Below are 25317 nucleotides of genomic sequence, written 5' to 3'. Positions count from 1 at the left end.
GTTATAGGAAAAATAATAGCGATTTATTCATTACAGAAAAATATTTTTTGACACAAGCCACATGAATATGGTCAGTAAATAATGTTGTGTTGTGTAGTGGTAGCCTATTTGCAATATTTTGCAGAGATGCTGGAAACTTATAGAATTATTTTTGTTAATATTCTTGATTATAATTATTTGTAAAACAAGTCTAATCTTATATCTCAATATTTTAAGATGCTAATGTTGTCAAAGAAGTCATCTCATTAAGCTCATCTAACCTAAAAGCTGCTCAAATATGTATTTTTTTCACACGTGAAATAATTAACCCTGGGTCATTCTAAACCCCTGCTAAAGGGATATCACACTGCTCATAATTTACATGAGGTTAACAATTAATCCTGGGTATTCATAAAGTGACTTTAACACTGTATGTTCCTAAACCCCGGCAAAAGTTCTTATTTAAAAATTCGCGCCAAGGTCCGTGTTGCTGATTGGACGAATACAGCAAGCAACCGTTTTTTACAACGGCATACTGCTTGTCCTCCTATTATGTTTATCAAATTTACCCTGACTGGACATTTCGGTGGACTATAAAGGTAAGAATAACAGTCTTCACTCCTCTTCACGTAACTATTTGACATTTTCCTCTCAAACGCGAAATGACTGTTTAGTTTAGGCTACAACACCCGTTTCCATGAATGACCAAAGTTGCTAAGGATTAGCCATTCTAACATTCACATATCATTAACATGTCCTTTCACATTGTACGTTTGAAAACGCAAAAGGACCTCCCATATGCATTAGGACCCCCCCATAACATCCCAAAAAATATACTTGGGGGGTCCCCTCCCTAGTTTTTCAATAAAACTATAATACTTGAAACATGAAACTAGTGAGAATGAAAATTAAATGAAAGGATTCGATTGCTGTATTACATTTAGACTAAAAATAGCTCATGTTAACATCGTGTTTTATTTTTACAGCGTTGCTCATTATAACCAATCACACACGATTCTGTTGAGTTTAGGAATGCAGTGGCCAATCAGAGGCGTTCAGATTAGTCATCGCTGAATTTTGTTTAGACTGAAACTCGCGAATTCCCTCATCATAAAGCAACAAAAGTGCAGATGGACGTACGATAAAAGAGATTAATTTATCATAAAGATTATAACAGGAGTTATGAGTACTTAACTATACTAACTGTGCTCATTTAGAGTGTGTTCTTTCACGGCATGATTCAGTCTAATAAAATGCATTCAAGACATGGGGGCAGAAAATGTATATATTTAGGCTATATCATTTCATATAGTTAATCAATATCACACGAAGAGTGACATTTCTCACAAAAATCACAAATGTGATACTGATTTTAGCCTATACAACAGTTCAATAAACAAGTTAATATCAATAGACTTGCGTTTTAGACACCATATTGCCTGTTTTTGCTCTATTTCGACAACAAAAATAATCCCAAACCAGAGGTGGACAGTAACGAAGTAAATTTACTTGAGTATTGTACTTAAGTACACTTTTTGAGTATCTGTACTTTACTCGAGTATTATTTTTTCTGGAAACTTGCGACTTTAACTTTTGAAAGACAAATATCGTACTTTTTACTCAACTACATTTATATCAAGGTCACCAAGTAGAAAGTCGTTATAATTAGCAGTTTTTACAGTGTGTGCATTTTCAGATTCACTGAACCTTTTTTTCTGCGAAAATCCGGCCTGCGATCTGCCAGTACCTTCCTGTGTTGCCAAGTGTTACAGTATTTCTAAGCCTGAAGTTTTCCGCCTTGCTTTGAATGGACATTTGGCTGATTTTTTTTTTTTTTGCGCAAATCTGGCAACCTCGGGATCTTCCCCGCTAAACTAATGTAAACGTCCGTGCTACTGTACAGCTAAAAGCGCTCTAAAAGGGCATGTGTTAACTCTTTAAAGCCCTTTGGAAAATTAACCATGTTTTTACTATAGTAACCATAACTATGGTATTTGCAGTAAAATCACAGTATCCACAAATTTACTATTATCTCACTATAGTAACCATATGCTATTTGTAGTAAAACTTCAGTAACCACAAATTTACCATAGTTTCATTATATTAACTATAGTTTGATTTTTGTAGTTAAACTATGGCAATACAAATGGTAGGCTAATATATCTGTCAAAAATTGCTGCCCTCACTTTTCTAATATATATATATATATATATATATATATAAACTTTGGCCTACTGGTAAATTGCTGCTAAAAACTGGTCAGGGAAGTATACGAATCTGAACATTATTTTATTGTCAAAACACTGCACATAAATGCTTTTTTTCTTCTTCTGTGCAAACAAATGATCAAAAAGTACGTTAAATGAAAACTTTGGAATCTAAACTGGGAATCAATAAGAATTGAAATCAATAAGCAGAATCAGAATCGGAATGGATAAAATTCAAACAATACCCAACCCTAGCCACATGTTGTGAACTTCACTGATTTCTGAGTATTTTATGAACACTGATCAGTTGATGGCAAAATTCAAAAGATGGTTATTTGGTGCAACCTGCAAACCCGTGGCCATACTGAGAGAGTACGATCCAGTTTTCTGAAGAGACTAAAGGTTTGTTTTCTTTTCAATGTTTGCTTTGTTTGCCTAAAATGAACCATATCATAGACTTCAATATCTCTTTGAAAAAGAACTTTGTAACTTTAAAAAAAGTATTAAAATGAGTTCAATGTAGTTAACACTCCTGGTGTTAAATACAAAAATAAAGATGATTATCTTCATTCAGTTGTTCCATTTCTATAGGTTTGGTAACATAAAAGCTCTTAATTCCAAAGATAATACAAGCTAATCAGTGTATTCAGTAGGTTGCATTAGTGGCATAAGGTATTGTAAGTATACAACAATGCGACAATAAAACAATGCATTTACTTTTTACTTTTGATACTTAAGTACTTTTAAAAACATGTACTTCCGTACTTTTACTTAAGTAAAAATTTGTCTTTACAACTTTCACTTGTAGTGGAGTAGTATTTGACCAGTGGTATCTGTACTTTCACTCAAGTAAGGAAGTTGTGTACTTTGTCCGCCTCTGTCCCAAACACAGCAACTGCACTGTTTTTCGTCTCTGAGCAACATGATGGTGTTTTGTTCCTGAATGAATCAACCGTTTAAATGATTCGGTTCAGTCGCAATGACTCACTTATTAACAGTGTCTTACTGACACCTACTGGAGGTTTTAATTTCACATTTAAAGTACCTTTTCATTTAAAATTTGTAAACTGCAGGTTAAATGCATTCATGTCCTACAGTGTGTGTATAAATAAATACATCTAAATGCCTCTTCAGATGCAGCTTCTGTGTTTCCTCTGCATTGCAAAGATGAATTTTGTTGATAATGATTTTATTTGTTTGGTAACAGCCCCAAATGTTTTATTATTCTAATTGACTTTATTGATTAAATATAAGAATTTGACGCAAAATAATGCACACTTCTAGAAAAACAAAAGGCTTTGAAATGCCCATAAAAGGTAAAAATCACTTTAAACTTGTTGGAAAAGATTAATTTCTGTCACTGCTGTGAACTTTTTTGTGTGGGGGGGGTGGGTTCTGGTTAACCCCAAGAGCTTTAACGCAATTCAAACACTGCGCAAAAGCGCTTTTAACCCTTCTTCGGAGCAGGCTTTCATAACCCGGGTAAAAAGCTGAGATAACCCAGCTTCTAAATTACCGGCGTGAAACGTGGCCTACTTTTACCCTGGCGAAAAACGCGGTTTAGTAGTTTTAATAAAAAACAAAATCATACTCACTATTTTCATTTATTTTTATATATAAAAATTAGTTGTGCTTTAACATACACAAGATAATCTGTAATTGCACTATAAATTGATCGAGAACAGTCATACCAGCTTACTGGACTCTATAGAAGAGCTTGTATAAGTTATAGAGACTATACATAGCTGCAGAGATTATAAACAACCTTTGACAAGTCTCAGAGAAGAATACTTTGGCATATAGATTAACAGTCATTTGAGAGGACATCTAAATATCACAATATATCTGGATAACATACTGTTTGGTAGTGAATGCTATGAGTCTACATGTATTTTCTTATAAGAACATATAAGAAAACAGTGACACGCGAGAAGGCTGGAGTTTCATGAATCACCTGTCTTCCTTCAACATTCACTTGGTCTAAAAGGAAAGAAAACAACAACTGTGATTACTTCAGTAGGCTATTCACAAAGATTACAAAGACATGAAAGTATAACATAAACCGAATAGACTAGATTATAAAATTAGTTTCAAAGCAGAAAAGGGAAAATCTGAAAGAAAAATAAAAAAACTGGACAGTGGTACAGAAAAACTATTTTTTGAATGAGTGAACTGTTCATCTCATGAAGCTTTACGAATTGCGTAAATGAATCAGAAACTGGTACAATATAAAACTAGTGACTATAAAGTTCTTAATTATTAATCGCCTATGGAACACCAGGTGTATTGCAAAACACAGCATATGAAATATATAGAAATCTAAGTTGATTGAAATTGTAGGTAGACTCGATTAAGCCTTTCACAGCTAGTGACACGATACCATATCGACTGATATTAGACATTATCGGGTGATATCGGAAATATATTGGCTTGAGTAGTCTTGATATTGATATTGGTCATTACATATATATATAGGCTAGGTCAGAATAATTATAAATCCATGCATTCTTATATACAACTCGTCATGGGATTGGACGATTGAAATTTCTGTTTCCATGGTAACGGCGACTTCACTGATTGGTGGATATCTCATCAGGATTATAGTAGTGTAGTTCTTCACTAGGAACTTACCAAATTAGAAAATTTTGTTTCATATTAAGTTAAAATCATATTGATTGTGCCTGTATACAGAATCATATAACTGCTTAACCTCTGAGCTTACGGTAGGTCTGTTGGGTTGATACATTATTGCTAGAAATCAGTTTATCGAAGGAAAAAAAGAATGGGATTTTTACTTCCAGAACTGTTGCACTGAAATGGCATCCTGCTGATTCTTGTTTACCTTGTTCATCTTTTGGGAGTTAACAACAGCGACCTGTCAATAAAGAGAAAATGACACTTCGAGACACTCCGTTTCTGGACCATAGAGAGTTTTATTTGGACACCGATGGTGCCGTTACTTCCTTAAATCCACGCAGATCTTACCTCCGACATGACGGGCAGATTCATATGCGGATGTAGCCACATGGTCCTGCGGGCTTTGGCTCCCAGCCTCTGGTTCAGTTTCCGTAGTAACCTCTTCACCTTCCTGTCCCTTGGATCAGCGCACTTCACCGCCTTTTTGGTGTACAATCTGTCATGATTGAAACAAGCGAGAACATGAGCGCCAAGATCTCGAGAGCTCCCTCCAAAACCTCTCTCTTTACATACGGCAAATCCCAAATCTCTTAATCTGCTACGCTTCAAGTCAGCCCAGGCCAAATTGGCTTCGGTGAAGAAACAGTTTGGGCATTGTCCACCCAGCCTGAGTGCATTCTTTTGCTCTACTTGCCTGACAATTACTGCTCTCAGTAATAAAAATCTGACCTGCTTAGACGGCAATGCCTGTGAGCTTTAATAGGGCATATTTTCCATGTCTGTGATTGCTCCAGGATGCCTGGAATACTTGCATGATGGCTCTTATGCTGCAATCCGGCCCCTCCGTCTGCCTCTCATACCTCAGGACATCTTTGGTCCGGACTTTGCCGTGAGAGTACTGCATGCAGCACTGAACATCTCGCTGCATTTGCACACCCTTCCCTGGCATAGACAGAAATCACAAACCAGCAGAAGAATTCAACACAGAAACACACCTGGAACCCATCTTTAAGTATGGTAAACTGTGTGCATCAACTGGCTTGCTCAACAGTTTGCAGAGGAAATCGTGTGTCGTAATCAAATTTGGACTCCTTTTTTTTCCTTTTTGGAGCTTCCTGTGCCTCCCATCATGCTTTAACACACCTCAAATCTTCAGACATGCGTGAAAACTCCAGCATCCGAAGCTCCTGAACCGGTCTGGTTATCATAGCATTATGCCTCTTTCCCTCCCACCCAGATCTGGTCCCAACCGCCCCGTTCCAACATCGCAATCAGATGCGAGGGAGAGTTTCACCTTACCTTCCAGGCAGCCGAAGAGGACGGCCGAGAGGAAGAGGATGGAGACAGTCTGCAGGAACATGGTGGAACCTCAGAGGGATTTTTTCCTCCGTGCTGCCTGCTGTCCTCTTGTGCTGTTTTTATTTCTCTCCTCTCTCCCTCCCTTCCCCTATTTTTTCTCTCACGCGCTAACACACCCACAATCTCCCTCGCTCCCCCCCTCGTGTGCTGTTTTCACAGTCGTAGCATCTCCCCTCACTGTTGAGAAAAACACAACTCTCTTCAATTAACACGTTGAGCTGTGCGAGCGCTGGTGCGACGCATAGCATAATCGCTGCAATTTCGAGCCCACTGTCCCTGTTTACTTGAGAATTTACAACTCAATAATTAAGGAATCCAAACCGAATTCTTCCGATATTTCAAGAAACGAGATTAAAAACAGCAGTCCACAATGATATATGGGTCTGACGTCGAATGCTGAAGGGAAGGAAACACCTTACATTAAAATGCCCAACTTTTTGCAAACTTATGATTTATTGCAGTCCAAAATGTTGGAGCATGATGAAATACAGTCCTGAGGTCTGACTTGCAGGGAGGAGTGTGAGAAAACATTTGAATTAACAAAACATCAGGAATCAATATGGATATTCATGTGCAGACATTTCTTGAGTCATGTGGAGAAACTGTGTTGGGACTTTATGGTTTTGGCATACCTGGGATCATTAGATTGAAAATATGCCATCTGCGTGTCCAAGGTGGGTGTGTAAGGCGTGCAAGAATTCAGCTGTGAAAACATACCCAGTCCATGACCTCACTCGCATCCATGGGCCAGTCGTCTTGCCTGCATTTCTTGTTGGCAATTAAGGTATCACACCGAAGAAAACATGCCAGCTGCCGCTCAAAGAAACCTCTGATCATTTTGTGAACCAAGAACAAGTTCACAGGCATGCACACAACTTTTACATGTTTTTTTTTTGTTTTTTTCAGCAGTCCTTGTCAGATAACGGGTTTGTTAAGCGAAAACACCTACATTCAGAATATTCTAAATTCAGAATATATCAAACTTATGGAAGTCGTTTCCACCAGTGAATTAAAAAAAAAAAAGGTAATTGTGCTACTTTTTGTCTCTCAATTCTGACTTTTTTCTCTCAAATGCATGTTTACATTTTGTAATTCTGACTTTATAACTCGCAATTGCGAGCTTAAATCTCACAATTCTGAGAAAAAAGTTGTATTATGCAGTTCGGAGAAAAAGTGTCAGAATTACAAGATGTAAACTTTAGATTTTTTTTAACCCTATCTGATGCAGTGTGTAGCTTTTCATTTCTTAAACAAGCATGTCAGAAGATGTACCCATGTACATATTCCAGGATCACAATGTCAAGATTCATTGGACCCAAATTGTAAAATAGTGGTTCAGTGAGCATGAGGAATCATTTTCATGCACGAATTGCCCACCACAGAGGCCTGAGCTGAAACCCATTTGAAGACTTTGGGATGTGACTTTACAGAGTGGTTTGACTCTCCCATTGTCAAATTCAAGATCTTGGCCAAAAAATGTATGCAACTTATGATGGAAATAAGTGTTGTGATGTTGCATAACTTTGTCAAAACAATGCCACAACAAATTCAAAATGTTATCAATGCTAAAGACAGTCCAACAAATTATTAGTGTGCAACTTTATTTGGACAGCAGTGTAAAGTCAACTCCAGCACATTCCAAAGACTTTCAACGGGGTTAATATCAGGACATGTGGTGGTCAATCTTTCATAGTCTGAGCCTGATGAATCTTTGTATTTCATGGATGTGTACATGGGTATGCCTTCCAGCATGTTTGTTTAAGAAATGAAAAGCTACACACTGCATTAGTTAGGATTAAAAGAATTGTTGCAAAACATGCTAGAAACATAATAATAACGGCAATAATAATGCAATTCTAAAATCTTAAGTATTTGCTTTTTTTTATCCAGACGGTGAAAATGTTTTTGCCCAGGCGGTGTCATTTTATATATATTCTAAACAAAATTTAAGTGGTCTTTGCTTAAGCTACACTCGCCGCAATGCAGAGACGTGGCTATGCAGTTCTAAATGCTTTAGCAGGTTTCAGTGTGAATACTAAGTTGTTCTGCATCTAATCAAAAGAGTGCATTCTGGTCTGCTTTTATGGATTACAAATTACACACAAATTAATCCCCTTTTCTCAAAAGCCTTACACTCTTAAAAATAAAGGTGCTTCAAAAGTTTCTTCAAGCGATGCCATAGAAGAACCATTTTTGGTTCCACAAAGAACCATTCAGTCAAAGGTTCTTTAAATCCACATTTAAATCCAGACTCAAAACTCATCTGTTTAGCTGTGCATTTGTTAAATGAGCAATGTGCTACGTCCGAAGTGATCATTTTCTATTCTTAACTGTTTTAAATTCTTTTTAAATAAATTTTTGATTGTTGTTTTTATTATTTTTTTAATGACTATTTCACTTCCTTTTATGTAAAGCACTTTGAATTACCACTGTGCATGAAATGTGCTTTATAAATAAACTTGCCTTGCCTTTAAAGAACCACCTCTTTCTTACCTTTATATAATCTGAAGAACCTTCTTTCACCACAAAGAACCTTTTGTGAAACAGAAAGGTTCTTCAGATGTTAAAGGTTCTTTATGGAACCATTTAGACAAAAAGGTTCTTCTATGGCATCGTGAAGCATCTTAGTGTACGATTTGCAGTGTCAATATAGAACAAACAATGAAGAACATGCAATGTGAATATTTAATACTTCAGGTTAAGGGGTTTATTCAAATTCGTAACCCTTAGTGTGAGCAGTAGCAATACTGATGAACACTAATGAACTTTTAGCTCTCCAGAGAACAAAGATCTCAAAGATTGAAGCTGATGAGTTCAGTCCCTTTTCAGTACAGCGTCCTTCTGTTAACTTGTCATTGAAGCAAATTACAAAAGACCATCCACACAAAAACAACTATGCAAAGAATTCTCAGCATGCATACTAGAGTCCTTCATCACGGTCTTAAATTTCTCATGTAATGACTCGCATACTTGCTTGTCTTCATCTAAAATTAATTAACTTTATGTCCTGGATCAAGACAGAAAGCCAACTAAACTAACATCAAATATTGGTTTTCGATTTTTTTTGGCAACGTTTTTATTTCTGCTGGATAGACAGCATCTCTCACACTGCGAGACCACCAGAACTATCCATTCAAGTCAGACTGTTTTCCCCTGGGGACATGCTTTAGTTAAATCTCAGGAAAAACACATGCTATGCTGCGATGATCATGCTGCTCAGTTCCTCCTGACCTGGTGATTCATAAAAATCTTTGGATAAGTTGGCATGTAAAATCTTGTCTTAAAGCTGCGTGCCTGAAGACAAAGTCCTAGATATTTAGAGGTAAACAGTGATACCCATTTCGTCCTGGATATTGAGGTAGACTGGCAGTCTGATTATGGAATAGCCTCAGACGACGCACTGATCATAGTCCTTTCACTGACCGTCTGATCCATATTAAAGACAAACCTGCAAAGCGCTTGCCAAGTCACAAGCGTCAGTCAGATTTTATTCTATTCAGCTACCGTTTACATATGGTGGCTGTGGACTTTTATTCTTTTTCACTGGATTGTCCACGAGTCTACAAGACTGTAGGGTTCCCGTTTGTCATTTTAGGCTTCAAGTGTGCCATAATGACACAAAAGTAGTTCTTCCGACAGTTCTTGAAATTAATTGTTTTTGCAGTAAGAAAAGGAATTTCAAATAAGAACTGATTGCAGTTTGCCAGGTTAGTGCCATCAAATATATGAAATATATTATAGTTTATTTGCTATCAATGGAATAATCGTTATTAATTTTGGATGGACATACATTTTAGACAAGTCTACATGCATTTTACTGTACTTTTTACTATTGTTTACAGAGAAGCCATAATTTAAATGTTTCCATTTCCAATCATTAAAATATGCTCAACCAGAATAATGGCATGTAAAAACAAAAACTGTTGTAGGTTCCCCACATGTTGGTCAAAAGAAAGGCCTATTTTCTGGTCTTAGTGGGCAAAACAATTCAGAATTCAGCATAATCTGCCGACCAGCCTTACTGCTAATAATTAAAAGTTTGAAACACTCAAAGAAGCACAAATCATTTTTTCCCCCTCTCGTGCAATGAACACACAACACTCTTTAGAAAAAGATAAAAGAACTTTACTTTATTTAAACACTCAACATTGTTATAAGAATCCCAGAATATTGAAAAATACAATTGTCACTTTACAACCTAGACAACTCTCCATTTTTATCAAACGGCTAATTACCAGCATTACCAACATCACAATGGAGAAAAAAAAAAAACCCACGTTCCAGCCATTTTTCCTCTCTTTTGAGTTCTCAAATGCAAATTCAGAACTTGTTGACAGTCTTTATATTCATATTTATGCACCTTTTCTGTCAGTCCAGGGTTCCTAAACAAGAGTGACAAAGAAAGCAAATAGATGAATGTAAAGAAACACACGGATGAATTACTAGTTTTAACCATTTACCATTTTAACTCATGATTTAGGACAGATTGCATTCATACTGTGAACCGTCACATCAACTATATCCAGACCACCTTTGCGAGTAGATTTAGTGCAGGTTACTGCTGGCCTTTCACAAAAACCAAGTGAACCAAACTCTCGACAACAAAGCAGTATATCTTTATTGAAACAGCCATGTTATTACCAACTGCCTTCATTTCTGAATTCCTAGAATCAAAGGTCTTCGTGGTCACATATAATCTGACTCCATGGCAGAATATCGTTTGGTTTTAGGCTTACAGTTCTTGGAAAATTAGGTTTGAAGGGAGGAAAGAAATATAGGCAATCAGAATGATCCATAAAACATTCTCCCACTCCTTTAGACCATTTCCAGCAGGAAATAACATTAAATTATGACTCCCTTACCTTCCAAAAACGCAAACTCATCTATTGCTTCAATAGCATTGTCTGCCAAAATAGAAAAAAGCACCAGTCATTACAGCATCAACACCACTGATGTTTTTACTTAAAATTCTACTTTAACCATTTTAGAATTTACCGTATAACTTACCCAAGTCTTTGCGTTGAAGGGTTTTTCTCTTTCCCTGTTGTGCATAAACAAGAGCGTCCTTGGCGATCATTTCAACAAAAAGCTCCTGCGGGCAGAAGAATAATTATCTCAGTTAACAAAACGGTACTATAGTCGTCTTTACCCACCCGAGTGTACAGGTGGGGCCATCCATAAATTTTGTCCTAGGCCCTGTGAAAAAAGTTTATATATATCAATAAATCTGCCCTAATTGGAACTGGAATTCAGAATATCCAGACAGACAAGCACTGTGTCCATGAACGTGACAAGCCTAGACGGTAGTATTAAAATGTTTTTAACAAATCATCTCCTCTCTCATATTATGTACATAATATTTGTGTCAAAACTTTTCTGGCACTGTGAGAACTTAATCTGAATTTTAATTGCCGAGGCAATTACAGACAATTGGCTGTTAATGAGCATGTCACCCTTTATAAAGCAGTGATTGGTTATTAATATTTAGTCATATTACATTTGCTCATGGGATATTGTTTAAATGTGACCCGAGACTGTCTTACAATGATATAAATTTTACAACCAGAACCTCAGACAAACAAAACTACAGATAGATAGACAGTACTAAACCTGTACATCCATTTTTATGCCCTAAAAACATTTCTGTAATCGATTCTGTATTTCTGTTCCAAATGCTGCTGGTTTGTCATCAATATCATGTAATTTAGCTGGCTAACATACAAATGGTTTTGTTGAAATTGCAATAAATTACATCAATTTTACATCAAAAAAAAAAAAAAAAAAAAAAGTACAAACTATCAGTAATGCTTTCTAAAAAAGTAACATTTTACCTGTTCTCTTCAGAGTTCACTTCCAGAATAAAATTTCCTGATAATTTACTCACCCCCATCTCATCCAAGATGTTCATGTCTTCATTTCTTTCTGTTTGTGGTTAAAAAAAATATATACATTTTTATTTCTCTAGAACACTTTGGTTGGGATCGTGTAGAGCCCTTTAAAGCTGCACTGAAACTGCAATTTGGACCTTCAACCCATTAGTCGCCATTGAAGCCCACAAGAGAAAAATCCTGGAATGTTTTCCTCAAAAACCTTAATTTCTTTGCGACTGAAGAAAGAAAGACATGAACATTTTGGATGACATGGGGGCGAGTAAATTATCAGGAAATTTTTATTCTGGAAGTGAACTAATCCTTTAATTTACAGCTTTTGGTTCTTTTTTTGTGTGTGTAAATAATCCATATATATTTTAATAGAGAAAATGTGGTAAATTTAGAACAAATATAAACAAAACTTACTATTTAATGAAAATATATCAATATTATTTATAGAAAATATTAAAAATACATGCTAAATAATCAATTGATGTATCTGACATGCAAAGAGACGGGCAGAACTGAGAGAGCAGAAATTGATATGACAGATATATAAATAATTAAAGATGGGCATTACAGAAATGAGACGGAATAGACCTGATAGGCAGCGAGACAGAAGAAGGGAGTGGAGAGCGATGAATCCAGCACGTGTTTGTGTGTGTATCTCACCGTGGCTTTAGCTATGATGAACACAGACTCTTGACTGGCCAGACTCACATCCGGATCGGCTTTCATCAGGGTTTTGATGCGCGACAGCGGTAGCTTGGCGAGACGGTGCTGCTGCGCGGCCGCGGTGGGCCCAGCTTGCCCGTTTCCTCCGTCCTCCTCCGGTTCGGCGCTTCGGGGCTCGTCCTCAGCTCCGCTGCGGTCCAACTCCGACTCCGCGGGAGCTGCAGACGCAGTCGCCGCCATTGACGCACGCGGCTCGCAATAGAACGCGTTCCAAACCGAAAGCGGAGCGTCTAATCTTCTCCCGCCAAATCTGACTGTAAACACAAGCTCGAGGCGGACGGCGGAACAGACGTCACAGCGCTACGTCATGTTCGCGGGTCAACTCATTCCATTCTGTAAAGGTCAGGTAAAGTCCATTAAACAGCGCTGTTGACAAATTAAACACTTCAAGGAAGGTTGATTTTTAATTGATCACAGATGACATGTTTCCTCAGTTCAGATAAACTGATTAAGTAACAACAGAGGAAGTACATTCTGTAAAAACTCCACTAATAGGCTACTTAAGATTATACAAAGAAGAAAAGAAAGATTTGATAAGGGGAAAGGTAAAATTTGGAGTAAATAAACAGTGTAATGGATTAAGGCCTATTTTAATTCCATTCCATACTGTACACTTAATCTCATGCCTTATTATTCCCCAGAATTCATTTTCATTGCTTTGTTGTCATTATAGTACCATGGTATCATTGAATACTGTGGTATTCTTTGAATAATTCGTTTTTGATGTGGCAACTATTTGGTTTGGTAAATGGGAGATAGGGGCTAGTTGTCACTTTTTTTTTATTCCAGTGAAGGTTTCTTTTCGTAGGTTTATTTTGAAAGTCAGTTTGTGCATAGCCTGTAGTCTTGGCTGCAAAACAGCTATTAACCATAAAATGAAAAACAAACAAACAAACCAACAAAAACATACGTGAATGCATAAAGTGGTAAAAATGACCCGTATCGGAATTAGTTTTTCAAAAGAAAAAAAAAAGAAGTGTGCCATCATTTAACAGTTGGTCTCCATTGACTTCTATAGTATGGAAAAATACTACTGCTGTCAAACAATTAATTGCGATTAATTAATTGCGATTAAAAGTTTTTGTTTACGTAATGTATGCATGTGTACTGTGTTTATTTATTCTGTATATATAAATACACACACATTCAGTATATATTTTGAAAATATTTACATGAATATACATTTGTATTTTTATATCATATATAAATATATTTAATATATAAACATTATATTTTTCTTAAATATATACACGCATGTGTTTGTATTCATGTATACATAATAAATACACAGTACACACTCATATATTATGTAAACAAAAATCGTTTGACAGCACTAAAAAATACATAAATAAATTGGGACCAGAAACTGTTTGGTTAGCTTCTTTTGTGTTCAACAGAAGAAAGAAATTCGTACAGGTTTGGAACAACTTGAGGGTGATTAAATCATGAGAGATTTTTTATTCATTTAATTATTTAAGGTTAATTATTTATTTAATGTACAAATGAAAATAATGGGTGATACACAAACGTTTTAATTTACCAAACATGTTTATTTGCCCCCTTTCTTTCCTTCGATTTGACCTGCTTTATGCATTCTTGGGGCAGTGATACGCGTTTTTCCACCATCGTATGACCAAGAAATATGACACTGAGAACAAGTTTTAGAAGAATTTGTGGAATTCAAGGGTTAGCAAAAAGACAGTTCTGGAGTATATATGTGAGCTGTCACAAAATGGGAACCTGCCTTTATACTTTATTTATTTATTTATTTTTTTCAGTTTATTATGGGCTGTTCAGCTCATTTTTAAACAGTAATATTATAATTAAAAAATTATAAATGAGGTAAATACAGAAATATAAAACCATTGTAATCAAGTGTAATTCAACATATAATACTCATACTGCATGACTTCAATTAAAATGTGACAGCTTGCCCCAACCTGACTTTTGTGAAGAATATTTTGTCGTCTGAACACAGTTTAATCATCTAGTTTAAATATTAGTTTAAAACAGTTTTGAACTAGATGTTTAAAATCACTGCGTAACTGAACAGGTCTTCCCTGTATCGAGTGCCGTGCTGTTGTTACCATCAAAATAGTATTCTTTTGCACGAGTCGGCTGTCTGCACACAGCTTTTGCGCAGCTTCACTGGGGTGTGTTACAATGGATATTATTACGTCCATCTAATTGGATTGAGTGCTGGAGGATTGAAGACTGTAGAGTGAGAGGTTGTCGTGCTGTTGTCTACGTCCATTCATACAGACACCAGCATGAAGGATCCACAGCTACCAGGTAAAGTATATTTCTTCATGGAATAGAGTATAGGGAGAGTTTTGAAATTATTTTGAAATACACCACCTTGTAGGACCATGTTATGTTAAGTTGCATAGATTATGAATAATATATCAAAAGACAATTCTAAAGATATTTTTCTTACAAATGAATGTGATCCTATATTAACTGCATATTAATTACAGTATGCATAAGATGTCATCATTTTTTCTTTGATCTTGAATATTAAGTTTTAAATCTTTAATGTCAACGCTTGCGCTTAAACACTGTTGTTTGTTAAATATGTTGAACGGTTTCATAGACATGTGTCCAATAGATACATTAAAAAAATTTGTAATTTTGTACAGTTTAAGTGATATCTAAGACACTTATTTAGATTTTTTTTTTCGTCAATGCAAAACATTGTATCAAAAGTCATTAATGAAAACAGTGTCATTAAGTGAAGTCCTATGCGTTCCCAACTATTTATTTATTTTTCTTGCAGCATTGGTGTTACTGATATTGAAAGTAGTTCAGTGGATATCCTGTTTATTTTTAGAAGTGTGTTGAGTCTGCAAACTGTGATGCATGGTCTTAAAGAGGTTCCTAATCCACCCTTCTTAAAGACTTTCCTATTCAGACTTACAAGCCTGATCTCGCCTCTAGCGCAGACATACTGGACATTTTAACCAAAATAGAAAGGACATGCAGTCATGGATTAGGCTTATACAAGAACAACTCTGTGACAAATGTGATATTCCAAAAGGGTGTTCAACGTGTAATTTCAATATGCTGGTGCCATGCAAGTCTCACATTTAGTATTAGTTCTTTAATGAAAAGAATCTGTGAAATTAATGGTAAAACAGCTGTGGTTGCAAGAACTTCACTGTAAAAAATAAAGTAGCAACATTTTAGGTGTTTAAATTAGATTTAGATTTAAACTTACATTTAAAAAGGAAAAAAAAAGGTCCATAATGTCAATATACCAACCTACTCTGTAAAAAAGCAACTGTATTTTCCAGTTTATGAAACCTTTTGAGTCCCAAATACTAAGACATGAAATTTTCATGAAACTACATTAAAAAAACCATGCCAGAGTCAGACAGATGTAATTCCCCAAATTTTTTCCCAACTAAAACACAAATGTTAAGGGTTTGTAAGTTAATAGCATGCATTGCAGCATGAATAAATTATGGTTTTTAGAGGAGATTATTGTTTTGCTGTGTGCTAACTTCATTTAAACCTTTGCTGTTATTTTGTCATTATAGTTAGTTATTTGTTGTAAGAGCTCATTTTTGACATTTGTTGATTGTCACTGTTTTAGTTACTGTTCCGTAACAAAGAAAGATATAGTTCACTTCACTAACTTAGCTGTCAAAACAATACATTAATTCACTGTTACTTCATGAAAATTTGCTGAACAAGAAATCTGTTGCTGTCTTGATGAATTTGTTGGCTGAATGAGGCATTGTGCCTTTACTGAACAAACAAACTCAAACTGATTATTAAGACAATAGTTGAGAGAACTTAAAAACCTGAATGCATCAATTTGAATTAGATTTTTAACTTCTCTCAAAAAATTACTTATACAGTGACTAGATTTTGGTAGAAAAAAAATGGTAGCATTTAAATGAACTAGCTTTATTCAGGTAAACAAATATTTTAACAGAATCAACCTAAATACATTATCTTATTAAAAATTCATTTTCTTTTTTGGTTAAATAAAAATAATAGATCCTAAAGATAACATGTAATCTTTGCTTTCAAGACCGATTTTATATGCAGTGTTTATATGCAGTAACTATTTATATTTAAAATAAATGACAAATAAAAACCATTAGGCCCTGACGTTTGTTTGGTAAATGTAAATGTGAAGCAATAGCCGTGTCAGTCTCCGCAGACTGAGACACTTCCTCTCATTGACCTTCCATGCTGAAGGAAAGGTTTACAGGAGCTTAACCTTTCAAAGACGGGGTCAACAGGGATCATGACACTGAAGTAGGAAATCTGCTTGTAATAGTCTGGAAAATCGAACATCGAGGCCAGTACCAGAGCCATTTTAATATCATGCAAAACCTCCTATTAGTTGCAATAATGAATTGTCTCATTATTTATTCTTTATAGACATGTACTTGAAAAATATGCTCAATTGCGTTCAACTGTTGTCTTTGAAATACAAAATGGTACGAAAGGTTAAAGGTTAAAAATGAACTCAGTTGACCCTAAAACACTCTTCACGACTCTTATCATAGAGGATCCATAAAATTACATTTAATCAATCTTTTTTATTAACCTCAGTATTTTGACTGGTATTTTAAGTCTTCTTTTTTTATTTGTCCCATCCAAGGTACCAAAACACTAAATGTCTGGGCGAAGCGACACGGGAAAAAAGGAAAGAATGAGCCAGCGGCCCAACCTGCCCAGAAGGAAGCAGAAACACGCAAAGCTCCAGCACTGACGCCTGAACAACGAGCGAAGCAGACGGCCTTCGAGAGGGTCCTGTATGACATGTCCCACAATGACCAGGTCATCAGTGACATTATGCTGGGCCGCAGGATTGCTTTCTATGAACTCAGAGGAGAAATCGGGACTGGAAATTTCTCCCAGGTCAAACTGGGTGTTCACGCTTTGACTAAAGGTGAGACGATCAGTGTGTGGAATGACTCTACATTGAGTGGCCACAGATAGTATTTGAACACTTATACCATAACATCTGAACTGAAATACTATAAATCAATTAAAATCAAGTGGCACTTGGAAACAAGTTATACCGGTTCCCAAGCTAACTTTGCAGTTTGCAATTACATTTAACCAACAAGTGGCAAGGTCATTTTTAATGGGCATACGAGGCTAGTTACTATGGAAGTTTTTTCCTAAAAAAAATTAAAATTAAATTAAAATGCTCAAATTACCAAATAAATAAAACTCTCAAAATGGCTTCTAAAATGTGAAATCAAATGCTCAATTTCATTCGGGGAAGCATGAACAGTGTCAAAAAAACCCCATCATTTGTATTTTCATTATCAACCCAGTATAAACCTGCCATAATTAAATCTATAATTCAATGCTCAAATCATAAAGCAAATGCTCAAACCTTTGTTTTGCAGTCAGAATGTTTTATTTGAAAAGTGTGCTAGTACTAGCTTTACTGAAATTCTGTCTGATACCAATTACTCAATAATTAATGATAATTAAATAAATATGATTAATTAAATAATGTGCCATGTATGTTAGACATATTATTAATCATTAATATAAATAATTAATCATTTATATGCTGCAAGTGAATAGAGATCACAACATAAAGTACAGTATGCATAATATATCAATTTTGAGATTTGCTTGCTTTTTATTAATAAAGTTATTTTAAGTGTGCATTGAACAATCGAAATGGTGTCTAAATGTAAAAACAAGACCATATTGGCAAATAAGTGATATAATACTGATATCTGTATTTTGAATCTTTAATGTTAGGGACATTTAAAATGTCCAAATACTTTATGGGGCCACTGCAGGTGTAAATCAGATACTTATTTAATAAAATGTATTAAAAGTGATTTGTATCTATTTTGTATAACATTAAATAGTCTTAGTTTGAACTAGATATTTTATAGTTGGAATGAAATGAAAATTCCAACCTGATCTCATGAGAAAATGTAACTACATCACTTGCTCACCAGTGGATCCACTGCAGTGAATGGGTGCCATCAGAATAAGAGTCCAAATAGCTGGAGAAAGCAATATTGTGGAGAGAGGACTCATATTTTAGTTGGAAGTTAAAAACGTTTTAATGATGGATTTGTCTCTTACAACCACACAGCTTTTAGCTTCACAAGACATTAATTGATGGACTAAAGTGGTGTGGATTATTGTGAAGTTTTTATCAGCTGTTTGGACTCTCATTCTGACGGCACCCATTCACTGCAGAGCATCCATTGCTGAGCAAGTGACGGAATGCTACATTTCTCTAAAGCTGTTTTGATAAAGAAACAAATTCATCTACATATTTGATGACCTTAAATGTTCAGCAAATGTTCATTTTGGGTAAACTATCCCTTTAAACTCAGTCTTCCCTCTTCTCTGCAAGCTGTCATTCATCTGACTCAATTTTTGGCAGATGAATTTTCAAAATCCAGTTAACAACCAATGCTTAGAACCAAGTCCCCGTTTTACATTTTGTCTTTCATTAGAATCCATTACACTCAGATGTACTTAACAATATGGGGGGAAAAAAAAGAAATATCTGTCAATGCTTCATTGCTACTTTACACCCTCTGGATTGCTGTGATCTGTCAGTTTGCAGCTCCTGACAGCAGGCGGCACAGTCGAACTATGTCTGTAGACGTCAGTGACCACGAGTTGATCCACTCATGTAATCCATCAGATTTACAGCACCCCCTCTGTGAATCGCTCTAATATTTTTGGTGGGCTGGTTGAGATGCCTTTTGAAAGCAGCACAGCAGGGAGGCCTCTCTAGCATTCTGCCACATATTTTTTAAAGACCTTTACTAAGATTTTAAGGTAAAAAGGCCACTTGAATATTTCACTAGCTCCCCTGCTACGTTTGAATAACATGGATTTCTCCAAATATAATTCACTGTGATTTAACACACTTCCCTCTCTCTGTCTCACAGAGCGTGTTGCTGTAAAGATCCTCAATAAGGCGCGTCTCAACAAGAAGTCGCAGAATCTATTTACCTCAGAGATCATCTGCATGGAAAAACTCTCCCATCCGAACATTGTGCGTCTGTACGAGGTGCTTGAGACCAGTAAGCATTTGTACCTGGCAATGGAGTACGGCAGCGGAGGAGACCTGTTCTCACGCATCACCAGCAGGGGGCGCCTGTCAGACCTGGAAAGCAAGCTCATCTTTGCCCAGATCATCTCAGCCATCAAATACATGGTGAGAGCAGCACAGCCTTGTCCTCGTCCGACCTGACAACAGCTCCTGTTTATTAATGCTGCTTGTGAGGACAAGCATCGCTTCCTGTATCACTCACAATTTGAACAAATCCCTCAAAATCCGTATTAAAACTACATTACTCATCCTGCACATGCTACAAACGTGAATTATACCAGTGATTTGTTGAGAATAGGTGCACTGTTACTTTTCTAAGCAATTGTACTTCTGAGTTTTAATTAAATGGGTTGAAAAATCGTATAAACATAGATTATGAGACATGTCGTTTTATTTTTTTTCAATTCAATTCGATTATTTTGGTGAACTTGTTTTTACCAGTATTTCTGGTCAGAGGTAGATTGGGTGTCTAGTTTTTGTTAACTGAAAATTGCAACTGTATTTTCACCGATTTTAACTAACGTTACATTACCGTTTAAATTTTTATATTTTAGATTGATCGATAGTTTTCAAATGATATTATGGGGTCATATGACGTTGCTAAAAATAACATTATTTTGTGTATTTGGTGTAATGCAATGTGTTTATGCGGTTTAAGGTTAAAAAAACTCATTATTTTCCACATACTGTACATTATTGTTGCTCCTCTATGCTCCGCCTTTCTGAAACGCGCCGATTTTTACAAAGCTCATCGTTATGAGAAGAGAGGCGTGCTCTGATTGGCCAGCTATCCAGTGTGTTGTGATTGGCTGAATACCTCAAGCGTGAGACGGAAATGTTACGCCACTTACCATATCGTGATGCCGTGTCCCGGCGCGATGACACAAAAACAATAAAACCCATTACAAACGAGGCATTTGTTGCATCCAGTGGGGACATAATTACTGGTTATAATGACTTATACTGTCTTTTTACCATGTCTGCATTTGTGATCGGAGAAACGACAAACAACAAGCACTACTCTACACAGCTCAAAACTCGTGTTTGAATAGTCAGTGGCAAATTCTTTAAATAAGAAAACATACTTACAGGCTGTGAGTCAGAAGTGCCAGACTGTCCTTGCAAAGATGGAATTGCTCCACTTTATAGAAACAGCCTTTGAGCAGCTGGCAGCTACTCCCAGGTTCAGGAAACAGTCCTCTGTAAAATGCGCTGCACACACTCTAATATTTGGGTTGAACTGTTCTGGAACAGTGTTGTAAATACAACTTAACCACTGATTTCTAGTTGTGTCCTCTTTTGGAAACCCAAACAAAGTAGTTTAGCTTTCACAACGAAACACAGGAAAACTTGAAATCGCATCATATGACCCCTTTAATACTTTAGCATTAAATATATAAAAAGTGTCAGTAAAAAGTAAAGACATTTATAATGGTACAAAAGATTTCTATTCATCAAATAACAAAAAAAAGGTTTCTACATCACGTTTTTTTACAAAAATATTAAGCAGCACAACTGCTTTCATCATTGATAATCAGAAATGTTTCTTGAGCAGCAAATCAGCATATTAGAATGATTTCTGAAGGATTTTGTAACACTGAAGACTGGAGTAATGATGCTGAAAATTTAGCTTTGATCACAGCAATAAATGACATTTTACAATATATTCAAATAGAAAACAGTTATTTTAAATGGTAATATTATTTCACACAATTTTTCTGTTTTTACTGTATTTTTGATCAAATAAATGCAACCTTGCTGAGCAGAAGTGACTTTTTTTCAGAAACATAAAAATTCATTAAATTCTGTAATGCATGCACATTTTTTTTTTACTGACAGATCAAAACCCTGTATGATAAATATAGTTATTAATTAAGACTGATCAGCAAAATTCATTGAATTACATTTACGTAGTCGTAAGTCATAAGTAGCACGGGTATATTTGTAGCAATAGCCAACAATACATTGTATGGGTCAAAATTATCAATTTTTCTTTTATGCCAAAAATCATTAGGATATTAAGTAAAGATCATGTTCCATGCAGATATTTTGTAAATTTCCAACTGTAAATATATCAAAACTTAAATTTTGATTAGTAATATGCATTGCTAAGGACTTAATTTGGACAAATTTAAAGGCGATTTTCTCAGTATTTAGATTTTTTTTGCACCCTCAGATTCCAGATTTTAAAATAGTTGTATCTCAGCCAAATATTGTCCGATCCTAACAAACCATACATCAATGGAAAGCTTTTTTTTATTCAGCCTTCAAAAAATGACTTATGACTGGTTTTGTGGTTCAGGGTCACACATACATATGTATACACATCATTTTGCAAGGTATAATTCAGTCTAATGGATCTTTATATTTCATTGTTTGTTTTTCAGCATGAAATCAACATCGTCCATCGCGACCTGAAAGCAGAAAATATTTTTTACACCACATGCTACTGCATCAAAGTAGGTGACTTCGGTTTCAGTGTTGTCAGTGAGCCGACTGAAACTCTGAGCACGTTTTGCGGCTCCCCGCCGTATGCGGCCCCTGAGCTGTTCAGAGACAAAAGCTACGTGGGCCGTTATGTGGACATCTGGGCGCTGGGCGTCCTACTCTACTTTATGGTAACCGCCACCATGCCTTTCTACGCCGACAACTTAGGCCGACTGAAACGTTGCATCCTGCAGGGGGCGTACAGCATCCCGCCCTACGTCCCTGATTCCTGCCAACTGGCCATCAAAGGCATGCTGAGACCTGTGCCTGTGGACCGGACCACTGTGTCACAGCTGATGGTATGCTCCTGGCTGAGGGGCATCGAATACCCCAAACCCTATCCTGCTTTCAGTGCGACGCCCAATTACCTGACGGACCCTGCAAAGAGTCTGTGCGTGGAGGAACAGGAAGTGAAGTCGGCCCTGAGCGAGCTGGGCATCAGTGGCACGCACCTGCAGAATAACACCTGCACTGACTGTCGCAGCCCAATAACAGGAATCTACCGTATCCTGCTGCACCGCATCCAGAAAAGGAGATCCGTGGAAGCGGTAGGATATTCCGCCCTGTACCCGGAGGAATTTGGTACCAAGACATACTGGGCCAACAACGCAACTGCTAAGCACAATCCTTCTGCAGTGTGTAACGTCTTATGAAGACCTCCTTTTAATGGTTCATGGTTTGATGCCATGCTCTAGGAAGTAATGAATTTACATGTATGAAATTGTGCTGTTTTTTGCGATTAATTACAAATTGACCAAAATTACTAAGATCAGTCTTTTACATTTGATCATATTTTTGTAATATACCAAATTAAAAGGTTCCCTTTATTTGGTGTTTATCTGCTGCTGAATCTAGTACTGTAAGTGATTTAATGACAGCGCGACAAGTGTAGCCTGATTCCCAAAACGAGTGACTCTGATGAGTCGGTTCTTTTTTAGTGAATCAGAAACATACAGTGCATCAATTGTAGCCCGATTCCCAAAACAAATGACTCTTATGAGTCTGTTGTTTTTAATTAATCTAAATACAGCGCAGCAAATGTAGCCCGATTCCCAAAAAGTTCTTACAAGATGGTTCTTTTGAATGAATCAAGAACATAGTGAATCGTGTGTTGCCTGATTCCCAAAACAAATGACTCTTATGAGTTAGTTTCTTTTAGTAAATCAAAATACAGCACAACAAGTGTAGCCCAATTCCTGAAATTAATCATACAGTGCGACATCTTGATTCCTGAAATGAATGGCTCTCATGAGCGGAATCTTTTTTTTTTTTTTAAGGAATAGCTCTGGACTGGCCTGAATCATTATAATAGAAAAAAATACTCAAATTAATCAGAATAAATCAGTTGCATTGCATTTTTTTTTATTCTATTCTACAAAATCTGCAGGGTTCAGTGGGGACCAAAGGTCTGAGACCACTTGCTTAAATTTGAAATACTTCTTGTTTATTTTGCATGTCGCTTTGTTCAACAACAATAAACTCTTTTCACAAAGGTCTCAGACTTTTAGACCTCATTGAAATATGTTGATACAGCTGCTTTTCATTCAACAGCCTATATACAAATAAAAACATTTTATATAAGCAGCACACATTTTATTTTGCAGTCGATCCGTAAGTGGTCATTTACTGTTGCCAAGTTGAATACGGAGATGTGGCCAATACTTAACGGTTAGGAAAACATTTGATACATTGTTGTATCACTGAATGCTTGAATGTTTGAGATGTTGTTTGTTTCGGAGCCACAGCTGATGGTTGAGTGTAGTAAATATTTGCTATGAACTGGTTACTGGCTGTTCTGGGCTTGTGTAACAAAGTTCACATGTATTTTTACAAAAGCCTGACAGATTTGATGCTTATTTTTTGGACTCCACCGTCAGCTGATCTCAGGCAGTGTTTTCATTGAATGTATGCACTGTATGTAAAGGATTAAACGCTAATCAGCTGTTAAATTAGCGTGGTGCTTTATAAAAAGCTTGTGGTATCAGCGATTACTTCGTATTCTATAGAATTAATCATCTTTATTTTCCCTGATAAGGGAAACAAGCCATGGCACATTCATATCAGGAATGGAGGAGATCTGCCAAGATGCTGTTTTTACAGGCATAATAGTGTTTTGTAGATACACACATATGCCTTCGACTTTCTAAATCATATTTAGAGATACATTTCATGTTACTAAACCTTATATTACTCAATGACATGACATAGATGTGAAATTGTTACTATACCATTGCGTCATTTGCAGCATGATGTTTAATTATCAATTTACAGTCAAGCATTGCATGTGATTTATTGTTACATGATTGCATGTTAATATTAACAGCTTTTTGTTTGAGACAAATGTATTGTACATTGCTAATATGATATGTAACATTTCATATAATGTTATGTCATAAATTTCAGATGCCACTTGAAAATACATTGTATTATATTTTTGTATATTGAATATGGATATATATGAGAATAATATGAGAAAATGTCATAGAAAAAAAAAACTTAAGGAGCTTTATGCAATACATGTATTGTTTCATTTTATTTTGGCATGAAATGTAACCTGGATTTTTAAATAAAATATATACAGTATATCACCTGTGTACATCTCTATAATGCATGAAAACTGTGGTTATCTCATTGAGCAACATCTGATCAAAAAGTATATCACAGAGTTGTTTATTTTCTTACGTAATCCAATGCATCTTGTTCTGTGATGAATTGGGAAAACAAACAAAACAAATAGTAAATATGTACCCTGGTGATTAATTACACATCGGACTATCCAATCCAAACAGCCAATTAACGGAGTTTATTTTTAACTGGATCCTCTGAATTGCTCAATTTGGATAAGGTTTCCAGTGCAAATACATGTGGGACTGGATTAACTGTCCTTAGATTTTTCAAGCCAAGCATTATATTGACCCAGTCAACCACAAAAACACAGGCTTAATGTTCCTGGCTATTGTTAAGCATGTAAAGT

At 36.0% G+C, this 25317-nt stretch overlaps 3 protein-coding genes across 5 annotated transcripts; 1 reads left to right on the top strand and 2 right to left on the bottom strand.

The window, feature by feature from the left end:
* The first annotated feature begins 85 nt into the window (after positions 1-85).
* LOC131549273 (serine/threonine-protein kinase NIM1) lies at positions 86-24890 on the top strand. 3 transcript variants are annotated; one of them, XM_058791289.1, is made up of 4 exons: positions 86-578; positions 17406-17696; positions 19693-19961; positions 22244-24890. In XM_058791289.1, exons 2-4 carry the CDS (start codon positions 17567-17569, stop codon positions 22994-22996), a joined length of 1152 nt encoding a protein of 383 aa, XP_058647272.1. In that variant the 5' UTR covers positions 86-578; positions 17406-17566; the 3' UTR covers positions 22997-24890. The 3 variants fall into 3 exon arrangements, with proteins under 3 accessions (XP_058647272.1, XP_058647270.1, XP_058647271.1); XM_058791287.1 differs by lacking the exon at positions 86-578 and adding an exon at positions 13018-13128; XM_058791288.1 differs by lacking the exon at positions 86-578 and adding an exon at positions 13321-15079.
* Positions 3334-6260, bottom strand: ccl44 (chemokine (C-C motif) ligand 44). Its single transcript, XM_058791292.1, has 5 exons — positions 6123-6260; positions 5636-5765; positions 5172-5319; positions 5029-5061; positions 3334-4166 (listed from the first exon to the last, which is right to left on the bottom strand). The coding sequence occupies exons 1-5, from the start codon at positions 6181-6183 to the stop codon at positions 4158-4160; spliced, it is 381 nt and encodes a 126-aa protein (XP_058647275.1). The 5' UTR covers positions 6184-6260; the 3' UTR covers positions 3334-4157.
* On the bottom strand, positions 10293-13102 carry pole4 (polymerase (DNA-directed), epsilon 4, accessory subunit). The gene is made up of 4 exons (XM_058791291.1): positions 12725-13102; positions 11190-11274; positions 11045-11086; positions 10293-10564 (listed from the first exon to the last, which is right to left on the bottom strand). Exons 1-4 carry the CDS (start codon positions 12965-12967, stop codon positions 10551-10553), a joined length of 384 nt encoding a protein of 127 aa, XP_058647274.1. The 5' UTR covers positions 12968-13102; the 3' UTR covers positions 10293-10550.
* Positions 24891-25317: the final 427 nt, after the last annotated feature.

This window comes from Onychostoma macrolepis, chromosome 11 (genome assembly GCF_012432095.1).
Source record: "Onychostoma macrolepis isolate SWU-2019 chromosome 11, ASM1243209v1, whole genome shotgun sequence".
NCBI classification, from domain to species: domain Eukaryota; kingdom Metazoa; phylum Chordata; class Actinopteri; order Cypriniformes; family Cyprinidae; genus Onychostoma; species Onychostoma macrolepis.
Note: the sequence above shows the minus strand (reverse complement) of the source record. Positions and strands in the feature narration are given on the sequence as shown.